Here is a 25,032-nt window from a genome sequence, read left to right as displayed (position 1 = left end):
CCATCTTCTTAGGCCAAGGGTTCAAAGAACAGGCAGGGTAGGAAATGAAGAAGTTGAATGGAGACAACTAGAGCAAGGGACCCATCCCTCCTAATTTCATATTTTTTTTCTTTTAATAGTCACCAAGTGCAGGCCCAGTGTAGTGGTGCACACCTTTGATTCCAGTATTTGGGAGGGAGAGGCAGGTGGATCTCTGAGTTCAAGGCCAGCCTGGACTACTGTGTGAGTTCCAGGATAGCCAAGACTACACAGAGAAACCCTGTTTCAAAAAACCACACACACACAAAATCACACAGTCCAATTTGGCTTCCCATATTCCCTGAAGCAGTGGTTCTCAGTCTGTGGGTTGATCCCCCTTTGGAAGTCACATATTAGATATCCTGCATATCAGATATTTACATTCTGATTCATAAAAGTAGAATTAGTTATGGAGTCACAATGAAATAAATTTATGCTTGGGGTCACCACAGCATGAGGAATTGTATTAAAGGGTCACAGCATTAAGAAAAGGGGAGAATCACTGTTCTAGAGCATTGGTCCACCTATGGAGGCCACACCTCTAAAGAAAACAGACTCTTGGTCAAGTCTGTGTGTGTGTGTGTGTGTGTGTGTGTGTGTGTGTGTGTGTGTGTGTGTGTGCGCGCGCGCGCGCGCGCGCGCACACATGTGCATCCCCCTCCCCCACCCAAAGCTATCAACTGTCAGTACCTCCTCAGTTACTGCATTAGTGGGGCTGTGAGTCCTTCTCAGCTCTACACTGTAAGGCTGGATCATGCTTGTGCAGGTCTTAAAAAGATGTATTATCCATCATATGTCACTGAGTCCATATGTGTGTGGGTGCTCATGTTCCTCTAACTGCAGTTCAGAAGACTTCCTCCACAGGCATGTGTAACACACACACACACACACACACACACACACACACACACACACACACACAAACGTAAAAATAAGTCTTAAAATCTCTCAAATGTTGTTAATATACTTTTAAATTACAATTGTAATAGCAAACTGTTCAAAGATATTCTATGATTATATCATCACAAAAAATGACAAGGACAAAGAAAGTGGCAAGAAGTTAAATTAAGTATGTATAGCTTACAGACTTGTTTCTTTTCTCTTCTTTTTTATTTTTATGTAGAGACAGGGTCTTACTCAGGTAGTGGGATGGCCTGAGTGGAATTTCAGCTATATGCTATTATTATTCCTGGATCAGACATCAGACATTTCAGACTCAACAGTACTGCTGCACATGCACAGGAACATGAAAGGCTGGCACCAACCTGACACCAACTGGAAGCAAAATCTTAATATTCCTGTGATCCTGAAGGTCTTGCCTAAGTTTCTGAAGTTTTTGTTTTTCTTTTAGCCACTAGATTTTTCAGGAAAAATTCACCTATTTGGAAAAAAATAAGACTACATTACTATCACCCTGAAGTAAGCGGAAACAAACCAGTATTTCAGAATCCCTCCCCGCCACAAACACACACAAAGGGTTCTATCACTGGCATTTCCCTGCTCTCAAATCTCAAAGGCAGTATTTTTACCACCTAAATATTCCATACCTTTTGATTTTCCCCTGTTTTAATTATTTTATTATATCTTTTGACATTATCATACTTTACCACATCTCTCCTTCCCTTTCCTCTCTCCATGACAGCACAGGCCCACTCAGGGACTGAAAAGGATTGCTCTCAACTATTACTCCTTCTAACCCCCAGTGGCATGCATCACAGCCCCTGGGCCTGCTTCTGCATGCTCACCCCACTGTGAGCGCTGACTACTCCTCACTGCTACAAAGTGCCTCCGATGGATGGCACCAGTCACTTCAGAGAGCAGCCTGTTCATCATTAGCCTGGATGTTTATAAAGCAGATCTCATGCAGCTGAGCACTCATCTGACAGAATCTCTCACTCACTCGTTCCCCTCCGGAAAAGCCAGAGCAGGCCTGTGATGAGTTGAGCCTGAGCTACACATTCCCTTTCAGTCCACTAGGCTCCATTTAGTCGCTAAGTGCTTCCTGCTGTGGGGAAGCACTAGAGACTTGAGCTTATGAGGAGTCAGCAGCTCCTCTGTCATCTTACAGGTTCACTCAGAACACAACCCCCACATCCAAACCAAACGACCTGATCCCAAGCTTCTTGTCTGTACTACTCAGTCCTTCACCTTAATCTGGTAGACATAGAACCAACATCACCAGACTGAAATCTGTGACTGGAGTCCAATGCTCAACACACAGGGTTCAATCTTTTAGTAATGATTTTAAAAATACTAAAAGATTCATAATTCACTTTCTTACAAATATTAGAAGATTTCCTTTTAAGTATTACTTAATGCTGGACATGGTTGTTCACACCTTCAGTCCCAGCACTTGAAGGCACAGGCAGGCCTGATCCTAATGGTGAGTTCCAGGTCAGCAAGGAATATATAGTGAGACCCTGTCTCAAAAATTAAAAAGTAAATAATAAAAAATAAAATCATGCTGGGCGTTGGTGGCGCATGCCTTTAATCCCAGCACTCGGGAGGTAGAGGCAGGTGGATCTCTGTGAGTTCGAGGCCAGCCTGGTCTCCAAAGGGAGTGCCAGGATAGACTCCAAAGCTACACAGAGAAACCCTGTCTCGAAAAACGAAATAAATAAATAAATAAATAAATAAAACCACATGCTCTACACACACACACACAAGATAGAAGCAAAATAAATATTACTCTAAGTACCCGCTTCTAAAAACTAATACTGGTTCTAGCTTCTGAATATATTTCAACTAGTCCTGCTTAGTTCTCACATATATATATATATATTTCCTTCACTGCTGAACCAGATTCTTAGGCTTTTTAACAATTCTTTGAGAATCTCATACATGAATACAATGTATTTTGATCATATTCCCCTCCACTTTGCTCCCTAACTCCTCCCAATGCCCCCTAACTTCATGTTTTGTTTTATTATTACTTTTTTAAAAAAATATTAAAAGCCAATAGAAAGTATCTTTATTAGCCAGCTGGAGACTACACTAGGAGTTCAAGATTCCAGTGTAGCACCGAGCCTTTCTCAGGGTGGGCTTTTAAGCATAAAAACCATGTTCTGGTTGACATATTCCAGTTAACAAGAACAGTTAGCCAGAAACAGAACTACAGAAGTCAAAAAAGCAAGGTTAGTACATTTAAAGACTTTCCCAGAACTGTGGGTTTTGATGGATTAGGTCTTTGTTTTCATTTAGGCAGTTGGTACTGTCTACATGCTGAGTTGTATGGACTGGATGGGTATTTCCATCATGGAGTCAGTTGTGCTAAAGTCTGGTGCCATTTCCAGTGTTCATTGCCATAGGAAGTACAGACAAGAGCTCAAACAAGGTAGGATCCTGGAGCAGAACCTGATGCAGAGACCATGAAAGGGTGCTGCTTCCTGGCTTGCTCTTATTATTACTTTTTTAAAAAATTAGAACCTAGAGTTCAAATTCTTGACTTTTATAAGTAGGATAAACTGTTCATGAAAATATCTTTTCTTTTCCTTTGGTTTTTTTAAAACCTGAGTCTCATAGAGCCCAAGCTGAACTCAAAAATACCATACAGCTGAGGGTGACCAGATACCCCACCTCCCAAGTGCTGTAACTACAAGCGTGCACCACTGTGCCCAGCTCACTTGAATTCCATTATAGGAATTCTGAGGGTCGATAAAATGTAAATATTCATTTTCCCAAACAGAATTCTGTCTAACTTAAATATATCCATGATTTATTTTATATATATATCCAGGATTTATATCCAGCATATACAGCAATCACTTAAATGAGCATTAATAGTATCACTATGTTATATACATATCCCAAAACACCTAGCTTACCGATCCCAATTGCTGACCTCAACAACCAGGGAAACATCTTCCTCCTCCATCTCCTTTCTTAGCCTCCTAAACTCTAGCATTGCAGGAGTGTACCACCAAGCCTGGCACAAATGACTTCTTTCTTCTTGTGCTGCTGAGAGCTCAACCTAGGACCTCAAGCAGGCTGGGCAAGAGCTCTGCCACTGAGTTACATTCCTAGCCCTAAATGACTTTTTAATCCCTTGGAAAATGCTTTTATTTTCATAATCAGTTCAGTCAATGGACCAAAGCAAGAGCTAAATACTAAAAGTGAAAAATTATACTAAATTAGTAAAACCACTAAAATTTGTTTAGGGAAAAAATGACTCTACAGTTTTTTTTTCCTCCTTTATATGAGGGGGGGATACATAGAGATAGCTGTGCAAGAAGCAATGCTATAGGGTTCCACTGCTTACATTGATCTGGAATTGGCAGTGTGGAGATGCAGCTGGCACCATTGTCAAACGAATATACATTTTCCAGAAAACCACGTCACATGCTCTACACATTCTTGTTTCTGGAAGATATGCTACTAAAAGCAACCCATAGAATAACTGACTAGGCAAAGTATTTCTGGTCTTGTCAAATGGCTGCAGTATCAAGAGCAGCAAGCAATGTGCACAAAAACAAATGAGACTCAAGAACAGCTTTATATGACGCATAGAGCAAAGCTGTGAAAGAAAGACATTCTAGGAAAAGAGAATCTCTTTTGATTCCTCTGACAAATGACAACCACAGCTATTGTAATTTGCTTTAGAGCTTTGGTGGTTTGAGGTAGGTTACAGCTGTGGGAAATTAATGGCCTAAAAAGAACACCCCCACCTCCCACCCCCAACAGTTGAACTTACCTGCCTTATATGAAGAACGCACCAAAGGGCCACTTGCAGTATAATGAAATCCAAGCTCATTTCCTACTTTTTCCCAGTATTTGAACTTCTCAGGAGTAACATATTCTTCAACCTTGATGTAAATAATCTCTTCAGACCAGATTCCAGAATCCTAAGTAATTCTGATTCTATATAAAGTCTATACTCATGTTTTCAGAATGGCTCATCATTTATCCAGCCCCCCACCCTATCCAGCCCCAATCATTTATATGTTGTTGGACTCTATCAGGGCATAACTACAGAGGACTTAGAGGAGGGACATCACTCTGTACTGCATTAGCTGTTCCAAGGGGGACAGAAAATGAGAGTAGAGAGTATTTGTTTTCCTTTCATTGCTTCAGTAGAAGCAAGAATTGGTCATGCCTGTAAAATTCTGTGTGTGTGCATGCACATTTTGTAGGTACTCATGTGTACAGTCCAGAGACAACCTTGGAAGTATTTCTCAGGCATTTTCCACCTTCTTTTGCTACAGGACCTCTCAGTGACCTGGAACTCTTAAGTAGCTCAGGCTGGCTGGCCATGGAGCCCCAGGAATCTACCTGTTTTTGTCTCCCCTGTTCTGGGATTATAAGCACATTCCACTATGTCTGGTTAAGAAAAGGTGGGTTCTGGGACTTGAATTCAGTATGCAAGCACTTTAATGTCACTCCAAGTCCACTTGAGGGATGCCTGAGGGACAAGACTAATACATCTTATATCTCATGTTTAGCACTGCACCTGGCACATGTTTTGTTTTTGTTTGTCTGTCTGTCGTTTTGGTTGGCAGAACCTAGGACCTCACACATGCTAGGCAAGTGCTCTACCAGTAAGCAACAAGCCACATGATATTACTCAGCACATTTTCTCAAGAAAATAAACCATTCCATCATAGAAACAGAAATCTGCCTTCCTTTGCTTACTTTAGCTTTGTGTCAGTATATACAATTGTATATACAGTATATATAGATTGTATCAGTAATACAATCTTCCAACCTTTAAGTTTTTCTGTGTGTTCATTCAACTTGACCACTTGGGTAGCAGTAAGTACCAGGGTCACTGCTTTATGTGGGCAAGAAGACAGAAATGTATGTGTACACATGGGACATTATACTAAAAAGCTAACTGTTTCTTAATTTTACTAGTGGACAATGAAGATTTACCTCAAATTACTAAGAAAATACTTGGCAACTCAAGATACTTGTACCTTAAGGTGGCGTTTTGTTGGCTGCATATATTGTCCTAGAGTTAAACAGTCCACATCAGCTGCACGGAGCGCTGCAAGGGAAAGAAGCAAGGATTCCATTAGCAGATGTTTCGGTGACAATTATAGATCTAAGTACAGGTCCTGTGAGAAGTACTTCCATACTGTGTGCTGTAACTGTCATCACAGGCAGCAGAGACTCAAGAAAACCCATTCATTCATTCAAAAACATTATGAGCCACAGACTCTGATGAGAACTGGATACAGGAATAAACAATTACCACAGTAGTGTGAACTGGGAGATAGAAAGAAAAATACAAGGCTGGATGTGGAGGTGCAGGCCTTCAGTCTCAGCACTCGGGAGGCATAGACAGGCAGATGGGTCTCTAAGATGGATGCCAACCTGGTCTACAGAGCAAGTTTCAAGACAGCTAGAGCTACACACACACACACACACACACACACACACACACACACACACACACACACACACACACACACACACACACACACGAAAACAGAAAGTCAAATACACTTAATGGCATCAAATAAAGGCTAAAATAGGAGAGGGCTTTAGAGCAGGAAGCCTGTTAGGCATAAAAGGTGAAGGGATCAGTGTGTCTCTCTCTATTTTTATTTTTTATTTTTTTAGGTTTTTAGAGACAGGGTTTCTCTGTGTAGCTTTGGAGCCTATTCTGGCACTTGCTCTGGAGACCAGGCTGGCCTCGAACTCATAGAGATCTGCCTGCCTCTGCCTCCTGAGTGCTGGAATTAAAGGCGTGCATCACCAATGCCTGGCTCAGTGTGTCTCTATTAATCTCCATGCTTAAGTCTACATTAAAATCTTTTTTTTTTTTTCCTTTTGGTGGCTGAGGAGATAACCATGGGTGCTGGGAACCGAACTCTTATCTCTTTGGTTGTGAGTACGACCTTTAACGGCTGAGCCATTTCTCTAGCCCTAAAATCTTTTCTTAATAAACTCCAACTCTGCCAAAAAAAAAAAAAAAAAAAAAAGAAAGAAAGAAAAAAAGGTGAAGGAACAACTATCCTAAGGTAAATACATTCATACAAGCCAAACACGCTGTCCTGGGCTTTTCCTTGGGGAGCAGGGTGTGTCCTCAGAGTGTGACTTGGCCTGTGACATATCAGTCTTTCTTTTTCAGTTGTATTTGGTAGGCAAGCACTCTACTACTAAGCTAAAGCCACAGCCTTCAGAATCTTATCCACTGCAGCCTGGTACCTAACTGACTCTCAAAATCATCCAATGACAGACGGAAATCCCTTTCTCATTGGAATGGGGAGGACAAGGAGGGCTAAAAACCCGTCTCCAGCATCTCACACACCATTCCATGACGACCAAAGAAAGCATCCTTCCCTTCGCATGTTGCCGCTATTTGCAACATGTCCATTCTTTTGGCTCTGGACATGGAAGCTGGAACTTCCCACTGGCCTATACTTGCAGCTCCAGGTACTTTGTTCTCACTATCATCTGCATTTAAAATTATGGAGGAAGCATAAATTTAACAGGCTCTGAAGGTAAATGGAAAGGGGTTTCTGGTTTTCAGCTTCTTTACCTTTCATTGTTGCGTGGACTTGCTCATCTGTTTCACCTAGGCCCAGCATTATTGATGTTTTGGTAATAATATCAGGCTGAACTTTCTTGACATGTTTCAATACACAAAGAGACTGGTCAAAGTTGGCCCGGGGATCACGAACTTTCCTGGAAAACAGGGTGGCTCTCAGTGAAGAAACAAGCTCAACCAGAAAGCACATTCTTGAATAATGTTTTCAACCTTTCTCAGGGGTCACCTGAGAACACTGGAAAACACAGATATTTACAATTTATGACAGTGTCAAAATAATGGTCGTGAAGTAACAATAAAATTAATTTTATAGTTGGGGGGGGTCCACAATGTGAGGAACTGTATTCAAGGGTCACAGCATTAGGAAGGAGGAGAAACCACTGATCTAGAACATATGACCCACAGTTAGTGAGCATATGTGTCAATGGTACACATGGGCACAGGGGTACTTAAGTAAGAAAGAAAATGAGGCCTCTCAGGGGCTTCCTACATCTGTCAACTTTTCAGGCCTCTCAATTCTGGGACAGAGAAAACCAGGCTGGAAGTCACTTGGTTTATACATTAAAAAATTAGAATTCTGAAGCTCAAAATTATAATGACTTCTATTGAGAAGAGAAACTGGACAGAAGACAAACCCCACTCTGAACACACATTTCTGGGGTTGAAACTTTTCTGCGCATCTTTCCTGCAGGTTGGACTGCCCTCTGCTGGCAGGTTGTAACACTGCAGGCTCAGAGTAAAAGCATTCTGGAATTTTCACTGGAAAGGATAATGTTTCTGAAGTGAAACCAGAGAGACTGGCACCCACTGCTGGCGATATCACCACGGGCTGGGTGGCCACCCTTCAACAATGGCCAAACCACCATGGCTTAAATGAGAAGCAAGCAAAGGGCTAATGGAAGATCAGCACTTAGCTTGAATTCTAATGCAGCCTGTGTTCTGTATTTTTGTTTCGTTTTAATTTAAACAAGAAGCAGGTGGTTGAAGAGATGGCTCAGCAGTTAAGAGAGCTGGTGGCTATTCCAGAGGACCAAAGATTAATTTCCAGTACCCACAAGAAGCTAACAACTGTGTAACTCTAGTTCCAGGGGAATGACACCCTCTTCTGGCCTCTGGCCTTCCAGGGCACTGCACACATACAGTGCACAGACAATACCCCATATAAAAGGGAAAAAACAAACAAACAAAACAAAAAACAAGTTATCCTGACTTGTATATGAGTGTTTGTGTGTGCATGTACACACACACACATACACATACACACACACACACACATACACACACACACACACACACACACACACACACACACACACACACACACACACGCGTGCAATGTAAGGTTTTGGGGTTTGGGGGGTTTTGTTGGTTTGTTGCTTTCAAAACAGGGTTTCTCTGTGTAGCCTTGGCTGTTGTGGAACTCCATAGACCAGGTTGGCCTCAAATATACAGAGATCTGCCTATATCTGCCTCCCAAGTGTTGCCATTAAAGATGTGCGCCACCACTGCCCAGCCCACAATGTAAGTTTTAAAAGAGCAATTTTAAAAAACCTCCATAAAATTGACAGTATAGAAAGCTAACACTTTGTGAGACAATCATGCTAACTATGTTGGTCTTAAACTTGCAACCCTCTTACCTCAGTCTCCTGTACGCTGGCTAGGATGACAGCTGTGTGCCACTACACTTAGCAAGGTAGATTTTAAACTTTTGTTTTTATTATTTATTTACTCGTGGGGGGTGCTTGGGGAGTTAGTTCTCTCCTTCCATTATGTGGGTTCCAGGGATTGAACTCATGTCATTAGGCTTAGCAACAAGCACCTTCACCCACTGAGCCATCTAGCCAGCCCCAAGTTATTTTTTACAAAGTATTTCTCCACTGGATTGAAGTTATGTTCTGCAATGATTACAATCCAGGAGCAATGTGCTTGGTATCATTCACTGTAACTCCTTGTAGGTCTGTGACACAGAATAGTGGAGAGTGACTAATAAAATCATAGCCAAATACCTGATAAAATTAAATGAAAATATTAATCTTGTCTTAGCTCGTTTTTCTCACTCATGTATGCTCACTCTGTAACATATTTCTTATTTTTCTCAAATCTGAATATGCTAGTTAAAGTGGAATAACAGTCCTTCATAATTCCTAACTACTAAAATTAGTAAGAAGAATAATGCATAGTGTCTACTTTCTTGTGTGTGTGGGGTGTTTGTTTTGGTTTTTTATGTTTGAGACAGGAACTCACTATGTAGCCCTGGCTGGCCTAGAACTTGAAACGTAGGATAAGCTAGCCTCAGACTTAAAGAGATTCACCTGCTTCTGTCTTCTGTGTGCTGGGCTTTTTTTTTTTTTTTTTAAAGAAAGGGTATATAGCTCAGGCTTCTTCTCAAACTTTTGATCTTCTGCCTCAGCTTTCTAAGCACTAGAATTACAGGGTAGTGTCATCACCAACATCCATTTGTCTCCTTTTTTTAAAAAAAATAATTTGTTTAACTTTATTTTATGTGCATTGGTATAAAGGTGTTAGATCACCTAGAACTGGAGTTACAGACAGTTATAAACTGCCATGTGGGTGCTGGGAATTGAATCTGGGTCCTCTAGAATAATAGCCAGTGCTCTTAACCACTGTGCCAACCTCTCCAGCCCCCATCTGTCTACTTTTTAAGAGATTTAAAACAGTGGTTTTGTTTTTTTGCTACATCACTTTTCACTTGAGAAGCAATCTTTAGAAAAAAACCACAATTCAGTGCATCTGCAATGATACTGTCTTTAGAAAACAGTAAAGATCTTCATTATGTGTCATTAAAATATCATCGACACAGCTGGGGTAGGGGTATCACTCGCCTGTAGTCCAAGCACTCGGGAGGCAGAGGCAGGTGAATCTCAGTGAGTTCAAGGCCAGCCTGGTCTACAGAGTGAGTTCCAGAACAGTCAAGGCTACACAGAGTAACCCTGTCTCAGAAAACAAAAACAAACAAAAATCATAAACTCTCGACAACATTATCAGTTCCTTGCACATTAGCATGTATATTTACAGGTATAAATACAATACTAAAGAGACAGTAACTAGCATCACTGGCTAGAAACATCAGGGGTGATGTTTGCACATTTCTTTAAAAAGACTTTTCTTTTTAATTATGTGTATATATGTATGCCTGTGTGTGGGTGCATGCACATGAGTGCAGTTGTCACTGGAGCCCAGAGGCCTCAGATCTCCCTGGAGCTGGAGTGATGGGTGACCAGTGTGAGTCAGGAACTGAATGTAGTTCTCTGCAAGAGCATATGGGCTCTTCATCACTGAGCCATCTTTCTAGCCTTTGGTCACTCTTCTGATTTTTCTATTAACTCATGGAGAAAGGACAGAAGGAAAAGAGCAAGAGAGAAAGGAAAGGAAGGGGAAAGGAAGGAGCTGCCTTGGCATTAGCCCTCTCCTCCCCCCCATGCCAAGTGAGACTCCTCAGCACGCTGTGACCCACGAACTCGCAATCACCTCTGTAATTCCGGAACCGTTTCTACGTTATGTGCGTACACATCTAATCCTGATAGAGCAACCTTTTCTACTGCTCTCAGATCTCCTCGGAAGTCAGGGGTGAGGCATTCCACAAGGATTTTTGGATTCCTAGAAGGAAAAAAGATCAGCACTGAACTTTAGAACTGACATGACTGTTGCCTCAACAGCCAGTCACACTGACCCAGGGAGCGCTTATCAGCCCCGGAAACCTTGCTAAGGAAGGCTGGGAAACAGAACAGTCCTATGTGAGTAGCTGTATGAAAACCGGAGGAACAGCCCAGCCATCTTGGCAGCTGCTCTTGGTTGGGGGCTGTGCCACACCTGAGGCAGGAAGATGGTGGCCGCAAAGACGATGAAAAAGTCCCTGGAGTTCATCAACTCCAGGCTCTAGCTTGTTATGAAAAGTGGGAAGTACGTGCTGGGCTACTAACAGACGCTCAAGATGATCAGGCAGGGCAAAGCAAAGTTGGTTATCTTCGCCAACAACTGCCTGGCTTTGAGGAAATCTGAAATAGAATACTATACCATATTGGCTAAAACTGGTGTCCATTACTACAGTGGCAATAACATTGAATTGGGCACAGCATGTGGAAAATACTACAGAGTATGAACACTGGCTATCATTGCCCCAGGCGACTGATATTATTAGAAGCGTGACCAGAACAGACTGGTGAGAAGTAGTAAACCAGAAAAGCCTTCCTTATAAAACCACCACAGCTCTTTTAAAAAACAAAAACCAAAACCCTAGGAACAGTAAACTATGTACACCATGACCAGAATGACTACCTGCAGAAGCAACCAGTAGACTCCAACTTAAACCTAATGGAATAGGTGATTAAAAAACTAAAATCATTTAAAGAAACCAAAATATAAGACATGAGTAGTAGTAGTAGTATTTTACTATTTGGAAAACAAAGTGAGGCATTTCTTCTGGGAATGCAAATGTCATCTGCTTCAACTTTGATTTTGTAATTAATCAAACACTACCCTCCCACATCTCCTCTAGGCAAATATCTCATCAGCTATGAGTGTTAAAAGCTGTTTCAAAGTTTGCTGAGTCATGAGTTTTTGTTTTTAAATAAGTACCAATCAAACACTAGTCTTCCTGTTTATACCGTGGCTGTGTCTAGCTAGTGAAGCCCTGTAATGTGAACTAGGTCACAGAGCTGTTTGCAAACCCTAAGGCAGCGTACAGATGTTCCTTGAGAAGGGATAGGGAAGACTGCACTCGTTCCCTTGTGAACAGAAGATGCTGAAAGATATTAGTTAGTGTGTAACTCTGAAACTGACTTTTTAAAAATTGCACCTGAGATCCATTAGTGGCTTGTGAAAGAAATTTTGTGAGCTGCAATATTGTTTGAACTGTTAACAAACAGAAAAACTGGGGAAATCAGTGGAAAAAACATTTGGTAGCACGACAGACATTACACCAGCACTGAATTCCAGAAATAATTTAGCTCCTTTTGTTTTTAGAGAGAGTCTCACCATGAAGCCCTGGCTAGCCTGGAGTTCATTATGTACACCAGGCTGGCCTCAAATTCATAGAGATCTCCCCATCTCTGCTCTTGAACACTGGGATTAATGGCATGCAACACCAATTGGTGAATTTTGCTCATTTTTAACCCCTTTGGAATGCATGGGATTAAGATATTTTTTGTAAAATGTAGATTATGAGAAAAAATTGGCAGAACTGTTATGAATGAAAACTGTATGAGATGTATTTTACAAGGTGCTTAACTCATCTTACTTAGGTTTTTTTATCTTTTTTTTTTTTTCTTCTCCGATACAGGGTTTCTCTGTATTATTTTTGGAGGCTATCGTGGAACTCTCTCTGTAGACCAGGGTGGCCTTTAACTTACAGAGATCCTCTGCCTCTGCCTCCTGAGTGCTGGGACTAAAGGCATGTACCACCAACGCCCAGCTGGTTTTTTCTTTTTAAAAATCTCTTTATTTTCACTTAATGTGTGTTTTGCCTATGTGTTTGTATGTACGTGCACTGAGTATATATACGCCTAGTGCCCACAGGGGTCAGATGTGGTTGCTGGTCCCTTGTGGAGTCCGGATGCTTGTCAGCCACCATGTGAGCTGGGAACTGAGCTTGGGTCTTCTGCAAGAGCAGTAAATGTTCTTAAGGGAGGGAGGGGGCATCAAACCTAGGGCCTCGAGCATGCCAGGCAAGTATTCTACCACACAGCTGTATCCTCAACCACTACCCACTTTTTAAATGGTAACCTATTAAAACCTCAGTACTGGGCTGGTTGTGATGGCCCACCTTTAATCCCAGCATTTGGGAGGCAGAGGCAGGTGGTTCTCTGTGGCTTCAAAGCCAGCCTAGTCTTCAGGACAGTCAGGACTACATAGACTCTGTCTCAAAAAAAGATAAATAAAAAAGAGAAAAGAAATAGAAAAAAAAAAAAGACCTCAAAATAAATTCCCATGGGTCTGAAAGGCCCTTAAATTACATAACAAATATAAAACAAGTACCTTCCCTTCAAGCATGACACAGTCTTGGCAATGTGCTCAGCTCCCCCATCAGGCACATCTAGAAAGAAAAGAAGTTACTGTCCAATCCATTCCACAATTTGGCTACAGTCACAATGACACACTACTAACCATCTCGATCCACCGAAGTCAGGACAACATAATCCAGGCCCCACTCAGCAATTGCTTTGGCCGTATTGTAGGGCTCATTGGCATCCAAAGGAGGGGGATTTCTTGCGGTCTTAACAGAACAAAATCTGCAACCTCTTGTACAGGTGTCCCCCATCAACTAGAATAGAGACGTTACTATTTAAATCAGATGACCCTCAGGAATACAATGCCAAAAACAAATGGCAATGATCACCAACAAACAGAATGATTCTGTTTATAAGGAATCTGAAACATTCAGAATTAAATAATATATGGTTAAGGAATACAAATTTACATAGAAAATGAAAATGATACACTCAGTAGATGTTAAAGGAACTGGAGGGAGTACGGTATACTAATTTTAAACTTTATAATTTAAAGGGCCAGCGAGATGGCTCACTTGCCAAGCAAGCATGGTGACCTGAGTTCAAATCCCAGACCCCGTGTAAAGGTGGGAGAACAGACTCCACAAAGTTGTCCTTTGACTTCTATACCTCCACCTTCACCACCATCACCATAATAATAATAAATACAATTTCAAATTAAAGCCAAGTGTGGTGGTACATGCCTATAATACTACACTTGAGAAGTTGAGGTAGGAAGATCACGAGTTCAAGATCAGCCTGGGTTCCACAGTGAGACTCAGTTTCAGAATTTAAAATGGGAGATGGCTCAATGCTAAGAAGATCTGTTGTTCTTTCAGAAGCATCCACACTGAGAGAACCAATGGCTCTGCCCTCTACACGAACTGCACTCATGTACACATACCCACACGGACACACACACAACTAAGAATAGCTGAGTATAAATAATGATTGATAGTATTCAGGCATCTGTACTGGCCTGGCCTTGGGGTTCTGACAGGATACAGCCTCAGCTACAGTTACTAAGAGCACCACCTGTATACATTCACTATGTTCCCTTTTAAAAGGGCCCTGCCCACCTCCCATCCTCCTCTCTTTCTTTCTCTCTGTCTGTTCTTCTCTCTCTCCCCTTCTATCCTCTCTCCTTTCACCTGCTGTTCTGAAACAATTAAACAAATTAATAATAAAATAAAATAGTGGGATCCTAATGTAGAGTCTGCGAAGAGGCTAAAGTTATACTCTCTGAGTACCAGGATGTCTGTTGTATTATCTTTTTGTTTTTGTTTTTGTTTTTTTGAGACAGGGTTTCTCTATGGCTTTGGAGGGTTATTCTTTTTTTTTTTTTTTTTTTTTTCTCAAGACAGGGTTTCTCTGTGTAGACCAGGCTGGCCTCAAACTCACAGAGCCCCACCTGCCTCTGCCTCCTGAGTGATGGGATTAAAGGCGTGCACCACCACCGCCTGGCTGTTGTTTATACTTTACAACTTACTCATAGCTTCTAAAAATTACTCACTACTGAATATCAACAAGTATGATTTAAAAACACATTCTTTTTAAATAACATTTTTAATTTATTTTGTGTGAATGGGTATGTGTGTGTGTGGAAACACAACGACGTCAGAGAACAACTTGTAGGAGTTGGTTTTTTTCTATCCACTATGTGGGTTGAACTCAGGTCACCAGGCTTGACAGGAGGTGACTGTGCCCACTGAGCCACCTTGCTGGGCCCACAGATATATTCAGGGGGAAGACAAATGTACAGGTCTGAAATTGGACGAACAGCTCATTCTTGTTAAATAAATGAGACAGGAAAAAGTATACAACAATTAAATAATTATGAAGACTATTTTCAAACATTAATGCAACACATATTCTAAGGAACCAAATAGTTAATTATCAGATACATGGAAGAACCAATAATAGATTAATTCAGAGAATGGTAAAATCAGGACAGGTGACAAGATTTTTGTCACTGTCTTTCTTTGTAATTTTCATAAGTTCATTTGCAATAAAAATTTCACTGGGTGTTCACAGCACACATCTTTAGGAGGAGGACATAAAAATACTTGTTTCATGCCTCAACTAAAGTTGTTGAGACTGAGCTGGTCTTACCATGATTGTGGCTGTGGCTGTGGCATATTCTCCACCTCCCCAGCACTCCCCAATGTTGGGACAGCGGGCTTCCTCACAGACCTGTGGGAAAGGGAAAGGATGTAGCAGGTTGAAAAGACCTACCTACCAACAATGAAGTATTAGGTATTTTCAATTTTGTTTTTTTAAGATTATTCTTATTATAATTTGTATGTATATGAGTTTTGCAAGCATGTTATGTTCCTGCACCACACACATGCCTGGTGTCAAAAGAGTCCAGAAGAGAGTCAGATCCCTGAAACTGGAGTTAGATGTTGTTGTGAGCTGCCATGTGGGTGCTAGGAATTGAATCTGGGTCCTCTGGAAGAGTAAGGAGTCTATGCTTTTAACCAGAGCCATCTCTCCAGTCCAGTGTTAGGTAGTTTAAACTTCCCATTGTTTCTAATGTATTTCAGAAGAAATATAATCACTTATTCTTTTGCAGGAAAAGGGGAGCTGAGGACTAAACTGCACTGGGTTATACTCTCAGTCCCTAAATGTGTATGTACATTTTTTTTTTTCTGTTTTTTTGAGACAGGGTTCCTCTGTGTAGCTCTGGCTGTCCTGGAACTTGCTCTGTAAAACCAGGCTGTCCTTGAACTCACAGAGACCCACCTGCCACTGCCTCCTGAGTGCTGACATTAAAGGCATGCCACACCACTGCCTGGCTCTATGCACATTATTATTGCTATAGCTAACACTTCACTTCTCATCTTTACCCACCTTCCTTGCTAATATTTACATATTCATTAATCATTTCTTTTTGCTGGTCTGGCACCATACATCTTATGATCCAAGCACCTAGGAAGCTAAGGCAGGAAAATCACAACTTTGAGACCAATCAGGCCTATATATTGAACAGCCTATGCTAAATAAACTGTATCTCAAAATCTTTTTGTTATAAATATGGAGAAACATCATAGCCTTGGGGTACATGGAGAGGAAATACAATGGCTACTTACTGTGTGGAGATTTAAATTCCGCAATGTAGTTTTCAGTTTATTATAATTTTTACCCATGGGTATCTCTGTCTTTAACCATGGAGGCAGTCTTAACCTAGGGACAGACCAAAATAACGACCATTACCAATCTTTGGAAGACAGGTAGCTTAGCTCTAGCAGTTTCCCAGTACAGCCTTCATATTTCGGGACTAACTCAATTCCATCACAATAAGAACAAAGACTTAAACTCAGGCCTGCTCAAGCTGCTTTAGGAAATACTGATGATAGAGTCAAAGGGAGTGCTATGCTTAAAGGTGCATTGCTATAGTATTCTAACTAGAGGACGGATATGTCTTTGAGCCTGTCCTTGTGTATGAATGCGACTGTACCAGGCTTTGTCTTCTGGGCCACCAACTAGCTCCCAAATCATGACATGAAGACTTACTATTAGTTATGAATGCCTGGCCTTATCTTAGCTCTTATTTTAATCTGTTTCTCTTTATCTATGTTTTGCCTTGGGGATTTTTACCTTTCTTTCCTTCTGTATATCTTACTTTCAATGCTTTTTGACAAAATGGGAGGTCGAAGTATAAAATGGTCAGGTTGTTTCTGGAAGGATGAAGAAAAATGGCCAAAGGGTACAGAAAAAGTAAAATGATTCTAACAGCTTTGCTAAATTACTCTATTTAGATTGGTTGCCACTTCTAGTAACTTTGGATAATTTTTTTTCCCCCCGCACAGGTCCAAATTCAGTTTATTTCAATATACTTCAGAGAGCTATGATGAAGCCATGGAGCACATTGTTTCTATCAATTACATTTAAAAAAAATTTTTTATTAGTTCAAATTAGGAATAAGCTTGTTTCACATGTCAATCTCTTCAACTTTGGATAAATTTAACATGTCTGAAATTTAAAATCTACTATAGGGCTTGATTAAAAACAGTGCACAAGGTGGGCGGTGGTGGCGCACGCCTTTAATCCCAGCACTCGGGAGGCAGAGGCAGGCGGATCTCTGTGAGTTCGAGGCCAGCCTGGTCTCCAGAGCTAGTGCCAGGACAGCCTCCAAAGCCACAGAGAAACCCTGTCTCGAAAAAACAAAACAAACAAAAAAACAGTGCACAAAATCAAAGGGTGGGATACTGAAATGATCGCTGATATTCAATTACCTTTCTCCTTTCTGACGCTTTAAATTTCCTTTATATTCATCCCAGGTACTCTTATCCGCAAGATCACCAGATACAAAATCTTGAAGGTCTGGTCCAGTCTGTAAAAATTCCTTTTTTTTATCGGGCAAAAAACTTAATGCTCTAACTGGGCTGCATAAATATCTTCCAAATACCTACAGGAAAGGTTCATTACAACAATTATTCAGTAAGCTCTCGAGTAATTTAGTTTTAGCCCATTATAATATCAAAGAACTGATTCACAAGTTATGTGAAAGCATTTTAAGAGTTGAAAACTACTTAGATTAGAATCGTAAAAAAGATTCAAGGTGAAAGAACCTCTAACTATGCTGGCTCAATCCTGTAATCCAGCACTCACAGGGGGCAGAGGGAGAATTGTCTGGTCTACGAATTTAATTTCAGGCCATCTACAGACATCCCCTACCCCAACGAAAGGGAGGTGGGGGAGTATGAGAGTAAGGGTTAACTGCTAAATGTAGATTAGAAAGCCTTAGCAACTAACTTAATGTGTCACGTTTGTTTGTTTTTTTGAGACTGGATGTCTTTTGTGTAGCCCTGGCTGTCAAGGAATTCACTCTGTAGACCAGGCTGGCCTTGAACTCACAGAGATCCTCCTGCCTCTGCCTCCCCAGGGATGGGATTAAAGGCATGCGCCACCACCGCCCCGCAAGTCTTCTATTCCTAAAATAGGCACTAAAAATACATTGTCAACAACTTTAAACTGCAATAATTAAGATATACCACGGCTGTGAATGTTTTATTCCTGACGAGTCAGGGAGTTTTTAAAAAAGGATATCTGGAAAGATTTGCCTAGTTTTGGACTTGTGATAAGCAACAGCGCTCCTGCGGCTCACCCGGGCCCCCAGGCTGCGGGCCGCATCCCCGCAGCGTAGAGACATCCCCTTTTAGGCTTTAGGGGGTCAAGGGCTCCAGGGACCCGCACGCCGGAACAAGCCGCGTCTGAGAACCCGTCGCTTTGCTGATGACGTACACAGTCACCGCTGAACCGGCACGAATCCACCTGTTTGGCGATGGACTAGTTTAGCCTTATCGTCGCGCGCTCATGACGCAACACGCAGGGCCCCTGACGGAATACAAGAACGTGATGACGAAGGACGTTCTCTCTTTGCCCCATCTACTGCGAGGTGAGCAGCTTACGGGCTATGAGCCCCGGGAATCTGAAGCCATCCTTTCTTGGGGACACCGGTGGCATGGGCCCGTTGTCCCGAGTACTTGTCTCAACCGTCCCCGAGCACGACAGGCGTCCCTTGGGTTTGGCGGCGCGAGCTGGAAGTCGCGTTCTGGGCTTACAGGCCTACCCCGGCCGCAGCCCTACCGCCATGGTGCACCGGGCCGGGCTTGCTAACATCCTTCCGGCCCGCGGGACCCCGGGCCACCCTTTGTCACGAAACTATTTGTGTTTTTCTCCCCGGTTTTTCTTCCCGGCGGTTTCCGGTTGAGGTGGAACTCTTTCCCGCATCTGGTGTGGGGCGTTCTCTGCTCCAGCCCTCTTACCTGGGTGTTTGTGTTTCAGAATGAAGACCATTCTCAGCAATCAGACCGTCGACATTCCAGAAAATGGTAGGAGGCTTCGTGCTTTGTCTTGACGTCTTTCTTGCATGCTCATAGCCCTGGCCGGTGGCCTCACGGGTTCGTTTTCTCTTCTAGTGGACATCACTCTGAAGGGGCGCACAGTCATTGTGAAGGGCCCTAGAGGAATCCTCCGAAGGGACTTCAATCACATCAATGTAGAGCTGAGTCTCCTCGGGAAGAAGAAGAAGAGGGTAAGGACTCCATTTCTTTGTGGCTTCCGAAATGTTTGTTCGAAAAGTAGTAGTTCATTGTAACAGCATGAGGTTTGGTTCCTTGGGACCGGTGTGGTGCACTGCAAACTCGGGGCCACCCTAGTGAGTTCCAGGTCTGATGTGTAAAATCAAATCTAATACTGCAAAGCCCAGTTTTGATCTAGTGTTACCCCCCCAAAGAAAATATTATGACTTAAGTAGTTGTTCTTGGGTGAACCTTGTGTTCTGCTCGATTGTGGTGGGTTCATTCCTTTATGAAACCCTGTGCCTGTGATACACAGTGTTTTGGTCATTTGTAGATGGCTTTGAATGCTCTGGTGGTAACCAGCTAAAAACTATGTTAATTCTGGGGTCTCATTCTATTACAGCTCCGGGTAGACAAATGGTGGGGTAACAGAAAAGAACTGGCCACTGTCCGGACCATCTGCAGTCATGTTCAGAACATGATCAAGGGAGTCACACTGGTAAGACAGCCAGTCAGGCTGCTTTTTAGCCCTTTGGAAGCGGTTTCTTGAGTGTATCTTGTATGTGCAAACGTCTAGTACCCGACAGTTTTGTTGTTTTTTTTTTTATTTGTGGGAAAGGAACATACCACGGATCGAGCCTAGGAATTTGCTCTCAAACCATGCTTTGAGAATATTTTTTCTTAATAAATATAATCTGCTGTAGTATAAATTTGATTGTTGATTGGTATGGATAGAAAAGGTCTGATCTCTAAATGTCTGATGTCATCAGTTGGGCATCCTTTTTGATAAGTTAATTCTGAAGTGGTTTTTACCCTGTGCATTAAAAAGTTATGTAACTTTTGGCTCACCCTTCCTGTTGCTCCCATGGTTTCTTTTTATTTTGCTTGGTGATGAGAAGTTTATGGTCGGGTGTGCCTGGTAGCTCAGTAAATCTAGTGCCAAGGATGAGGGTCTTGGGCTCACTGAAAGAAGCAAGCCAGGCTAAGACAGTAAAACAAGCAAATGCTTCCTCCAGGGTTGTTACTGCCTAAAAAGGCAGTTGTTTCTTTGAAGTGAATATTAGCTGTGTGAGACTTGTTGCAGGTCACGGGGGTGAGGGGGGGGCAGGTACGGTGTGCTGAGATCAGGCTCTGGTGGCAAACAACTGTTATCCTAGGGTCCACTGAAGGAGTCTCAGATTGTGGGCCAGCCTGAACTGAAAATGTTTTGAGATTGTTCAATATTTATTTCCTGCAGGGCTTCCGCTACAAGATGAGGTCTGTGTATGCTCACTTCCCCATCAACGTTGTTATTCAGGAGAACGGGTCTTTGGTTGAAATCCGAAATTTCTTGGGTGAAAAATACATCCGCAGGGTTCGGATGAGAACAGGTATGTGTGTTACTTTCAGGAATGATTGGCTGCTACAGTTCATTTTCCTGGAGTCTTAGAGTACTGGTGTTTATGGTGAAGGTTATTTCAGAACTGTGTTTTGGTAATTCCGCTAGCTTGAGATTGATGCCATTTTGTGTGTGTGCTGGGAATTGAATCTATCAGATCTGTAATCACATACAGTATGTTCAGAAGTCCAGCCCTAAAGTTGATGGGTTGTGTGGAGTTTTAAATGAAATTGTATTTTTGTACAGATCTCATGTTAATGCTATTGAATACACACCCTTTTCAGGTGTTGCTTGTTCTGTTTCTCAAGCCCAAAAGGATGAATTAATCCTTGAAGGAAATGATATTGAACTTGTTTCAAATTCAGGTATGTATGCATGTCTTGATTCTGAGAGGTCAAACATTGTTCCAAATTTGTGCTGTATATACTATACTTTGTATCATGAATACACGTTGGAGTATATGCAGTTCTAAGTGATGGGTAGCATGTGGCTGGCTTTGTTGGGAACTGTTTTTGTGTTTATATTAGGGTATGTATGTAGCTGTGCTCAGTTGAGAACTAAGGGCAGTGAAGGGGTCTCCTTACATCCTGTAGGCTCCAGGGATTGGGCTCCAGATGTTAGTTAAGCTTGTGGACGTGTTTGGCTAGTGAAATAATGGCTTTATTTGCTTCTTCCTATATAGCGGCTCTGATTCAGCAAGCCACAACAGTTAAAAACAAAGATATCAGGAAGTTTTTGGATGGTATCTATGTGTCTGAAAAGGGAACAGTGCAGCAGGCTGATGAGTAAGACCTAAGGTAGGTTCGTGTATCTGCAGTTGACTACTTTAGATGGCGTTTGTTATACTAAAAATTATTAAATCAGTACTTGCCTGTATAGTGTATCATAGGTGAATTTGTTTTACTCTATATAATTACAATATAGGTGAACTTAACTTTCTGGGCAGGAATATTAATAAAAGTTTACATGTATTTTGTTTTTACAGTTAACCAGTTCCAGAAACAAGATCCTGAATTAAGTACGATTTGGTGTGTCTTTTGGGACAATAAAGACTTGTATTGATTTGGTGTGTCTTTTCTGATTGATTACTTAGCAGATAGGTCAACTGCTACTCCAAGGAGCACAACAGGTTTTTTTCCTTCCTGTAAACAAGTGACTTAAAAGAATAACAAGAGATTTCAAGAACAGGAGTGTAGTACCAATGACAGGCAATCGTCCCCGTGCGGGTTCAATTGGCGTGGTACTTTGGGATGAACCTAGAGGTGTTGTGACTTTGGCACAGTCATCATAATGACTATTTGGTGTGCAGATTGTCTCAGTGGGGACTAAAAAATGTAAATGTAAAATCATGGTCATTCTGTTCTCAATATTATCATGGTTGTAGTTCTACCTCTGAAGAGGTTGATGTGGGGGGGATCAGGTTGGGGCTCAGTAGATTATGAATGAAACAATGAACTTGGGGTTACTTTGGAACACTGGGGGTGGTAGGGTTGCAGGCTTTGAATATAATGTTCTAGACTTAATAGTAATCTGTATTTTGTGTGAATTCCCTATCCGCCTGGTGGTGAAGAGTGAACCCAGCAAACACTGAGGATTGTCCCCAGACCTTTAGTTTCTTTGACAAGTTTGCTCTATTACGGCTTCAAACTCATAATCCTCATTCCTCCACCTATTGGGTGCTAGCATGGCAGGCAAGTACCAACACAGCTAGTTTTTTATTCTTCATGTGTGCACATGTACGTGCAATTGCTGTCTTTGTCTATTACCTTTTCACTTTGTGTTTAAGGTAGTGTTTGTCTTCCCCAGTGCTAGGGTACAGGTAATGCCCAATTGAACTATGCTTGTGTGTGAGAGAGAGAATATATTCATTCATGTTTCCAGAGGTGTCAGTTCCCCTGGAGCTACATTATTCTGTAGGCCCTAGTCAGTGTTTTGAGATAGGGAACTCTTGGCTGTGGTTGTCTCAAACTCAGAGATCACTTTAATCCCAAGTGTTGGGATTAAAGGTGTGCAGCATCATGTCTAACTATCACAAAGGCCAGGTTATAGCTCAGCTGGCTAAGTGTTTTCCCCCTATTGAAGCCCCTGCATATATATATATATATGTGGTGTGTGCCGGTCTGTGATCCTAACCTTACAGGGGTGGAAACAGGCTAAGAGCTTCAAAACCAGTTTCAGCTACTTATGAACTAACTATTCACCTCCAGCCAGATTGTTGAATATAAATGATTGGCATCAACCACATTGGTATAGCACTGAAGGGTAAAACATTTAGGCACGGTACTCTCCTCATTTCCCAGACAAACACCAGTTAAGACAATGAATTTGTAAAATGATACATCGTTTTTTGCAGCTACTCCATTGGGTTAAGAATGTTCTCAGTATTAGCGTTGCTAGGCAAGTACAAAGTCCCACTGAGCCATATCCCTAACCTGTGTTTGGAGACTTAAATTTAGTATCACTAGAACGTGACCTAATTTTTATATGATCATTTAAAATGGGTGACTGCACACATAATCCCATGACCCTCAAGTGTGGCAGCATTAGGCTACGAACTATACATTTGGTGAACTTGGCAAGTTTGGGAAGGAGGAAGGAAGGAAATGTTTTATTTGGGTGTGTGGTGGTACATCCCTGTGACTTGTGCAGTGGAGTTGAGGCAGGAGGATGAAGACTCTTGGAGGTTATCCTGAGGTAATGTTTAAGGTCAGCTTGGACAGCATGAGACCTGTCAAAAAACAGTAGTGATGTTAACGGAGTTGGAAACCATGCTGAGGCAGGAGGATCACTGCCAGTTTGAGGCCAACTTAAATATAATGAAACCCAGTCAAACAAAAAACCTTAAGTGTTATTGAATTGAGGGTTGATTCCAAGTTCTTTGTTTCTCCTATTGCTTGCATATTTTTTGAGGTTACAGATAAGACAGGGTTTCTCTGAAATCTCCCCAGCTGTCCTGGAAACTACTTTGTAGACCAGGGTGGCCTCAAATGGTGATCCAACTGCCTCTGCCTCCTGAGTGCTGGGATTAAAAGTGTGTGCCACCAGTGTCCAGCTGTTACAAATTTTAGATGCAGGGAATGAGGTGATAAAAGTTAAAAAAAAAAAAAAAAAACTTACCAAAGTTTTTCTGGAGTGAATTCAAACTTGTGTGACTTAAACCCAAGTAGGGCTGTAGAGAAATCTCAGTTAAGAGCACTGTGGCTCTTACAGAGGAGTTGGGTTATTCCCAGCACATATATGGGGCTCATAACCATTTTAACTCCAGTTGTATGAGATCTAGTGTATTCTGATTTCCAAAGATACCAGGTGCACATCCATACATGTATGCAGGCAAAATACTCAATTCTAGAAGTGTTTTACTTTTTTTTTTTTTTTTTAGTGATACATAGCTTTTCTATGTGGCTAACAATACAATTGTCCAGCCAACTACAATGGGTGTCATTAAGCATAGTTCTCAAAGAGATTCTTTGCAAAACCTACTTAAAAACTACTAAGTGGACAGGCAGGGGAAGTTCAAGGTCAGACTGGTCTGTATAGTGAACTCCAGGCCAGCCAGGGCTATGCAGTGAGACCCTGTCTCAAAAAAACCCGGTCTTAAGAACTAAATTTTTGATAGACAACTCTGTTTATAAGCATTTGCTGTTCTTACAGAGGACCCAGGTTTGGCTTCCATCACCCATATGTTGGTTCATATCCATCTCTGATGCCTCTTCTGGCTTCCAAGGACACCAGGCAAACAAGTGGTGCATACATGCATGCAGGCAAAACATCCGTACACAAGAAACCTAAGACAGGCAGGGTGGTGGTTGTGGGAACCAGAAGCAGAAAAGCAGAAATCTGTTATTTAACTAGTCCAATAGCAGTTTTATTTCTCATGGCTTTTGCACGTGCTGTCTCTATGATTTTTGAAAATTAGTGATTATAAGAATCATAATTTTGGGGGTTGGAGAGATGGCTCAGAGGTTAAGAGCACTGATTGCTCTTCTATAGGTTCAATTCCCAGCAACCACATGGTAGCTCACAACCATCCGTTATGAGATCTGGTGCCCTCTTCTGGTGTGCAGATATATATGGAAGCACAATGTTACATAATAAATAAAAAAAAAAGAATCA

General features: G+C 41.8%; 2 protein-coding genes and 1 pseudogene across 6 annotated transcripts; 2 read left to right on the top strand and 1 right to left on the bottom strand.

The window, feature by feature from the left end:
- Positions 1–969: 969 nt before the first annotated feature.
- On the bottom strand, positions 970–18,781 carry Lias (lipoic acid synthetase). Of its 5 annotated transcripts, XM_035452098.1 has the most exons (12): positions 18,513–18,647; positions 17,754–17,926; positions 17,116–17,195; positions 16,608–16,701; positions 15,628–15,708; positions 13,634–13,790; positions 13,505–13,562; positions 11,000–11,128; positions 7,502–7,647; positions 5,931–6,001; positions 4,709–4,820; positions 970–1,396 (listed from the first exon to the last, which is right to left on the bottom strand). In XM_035452098.1, exons 4-12 carry the CDS (start codon positions 16,662–16,664, stop codon positions 1,338–1,340), a joined length of 870 nt encoding a protein of 289 aa, XP_035307989.1. In that variant the 5' UTR covers positions 16,665–16,701; positions 17,116–17,195; positions 17,754–17,926; positions 18,513–18,647; the 3' UTR covers positions 970–1,337. The 5 variants fall into 5 exon arrangements, with proteins under 5 accessions (XP_035307989.1, XP_027246550.1, XP_027246551.1 ...); XM_027390749.2 differs by lacking the exon at positions 17,116–17,195 and having other exon boundaries at positions 18,626–18,780; XM_027390750.2 differs by lacking the exon at positions 17,116–17,195.
- Positions 11,355–11,701, top strand: LOC118238036 (annotated as a pseudogene).
- A 32-nt stretch (positions 18,782–18,813) lies between the features above and the next one.
- Rpl9 (ribosomal protein L9) lies at positions 18,814–21,982 on the top strand. Its single transcript, XM_027390753.1, has 8 exons — positions 18,814–18,916; positions 19,306–19,352; positions 19,440–19,555; positions 19,945–20,040; positions 20,779–20,911; positions 21,204–21,284; positions 21,602–21,716; positions 21,905–21,982. The coding sequence occupies exons 2-7, from the start codon at positions 19,307–19,309 to the stop codon at positions 21,706–21,708; spliced, it is 579 nt and encodes a 192-aa protein (XP_027246554.1). The 5' UTR covers positions 18,814–18,916; position 19,306; the 3' UTR covers positions 21,709–21,716; positions 21,905–21,982.
- Positions 21,983–25,032: the final 3,050 nt, after the last annotated feature.

Source organism: Cricetulus griseus (genome assembly GCF_003668045.3).
Source record: "Cricetulus griseus strain 17A/GY chromosome 1 unlocalized genomic scaffold, alternate assembly CriGri-PICRH-1.0 chr1_1, whole genome shotgun sequence".
NCBI classification, from domain to species: domain Eukaryota; kingdom Metazoa; phylum Chordata; class Mammalia; order Rodentia; family Cricetidae; genus Cricetulus; species Cricetulus griseus.
Note: the sequence above shows the minus strand (reverse complement) of the source record. Positions and strands in the feature narration are given on the sequence as shown.

Coding starts and splice junctions, on each gene's coding strand:
- Lias (XM_027390749.2), bottom strand. CDS start 18,670: ATGTCTCTACGCTGCGGGGATGCGGCCCGCAGCCTGGGGGCCCGG. Junction 13,563..13,633: donor GACTTCGGTGGATCGAGATG/GTTAGTAGTGTG, acceptor TTTTCTTTCTAG/ATGTGCCTGATGGGGGAGCT. Junction 11,129..13,504: donor GTGTCATGCTTGAAGGGAAG/GTACTTGTTTTA, acceptor TTTTCCTTCTAG/GAATCCAAAAATCCTTGTGG.
- Rpl9 (XM_027390753.1), top strand. CDS start 19,307: ATGAAGACCATTCTCAGCAATCAGACCGTCGACATTCCAGAAAATG. Junction 19,556..19,944: donor TCGGGAAGAAGAAGAAGAGG/GTAAGGACTCCA, acceptor ATTCTATTACAG/CTCCGGGTAGACAAATGGTG. Junction 21,285..21,601: donor TGAACTTGTTTCAAATTCAG/GTATGTATGCAT, acceptor CTTCCTATATAG/CGGCTCTGATTCAGCAAGCC.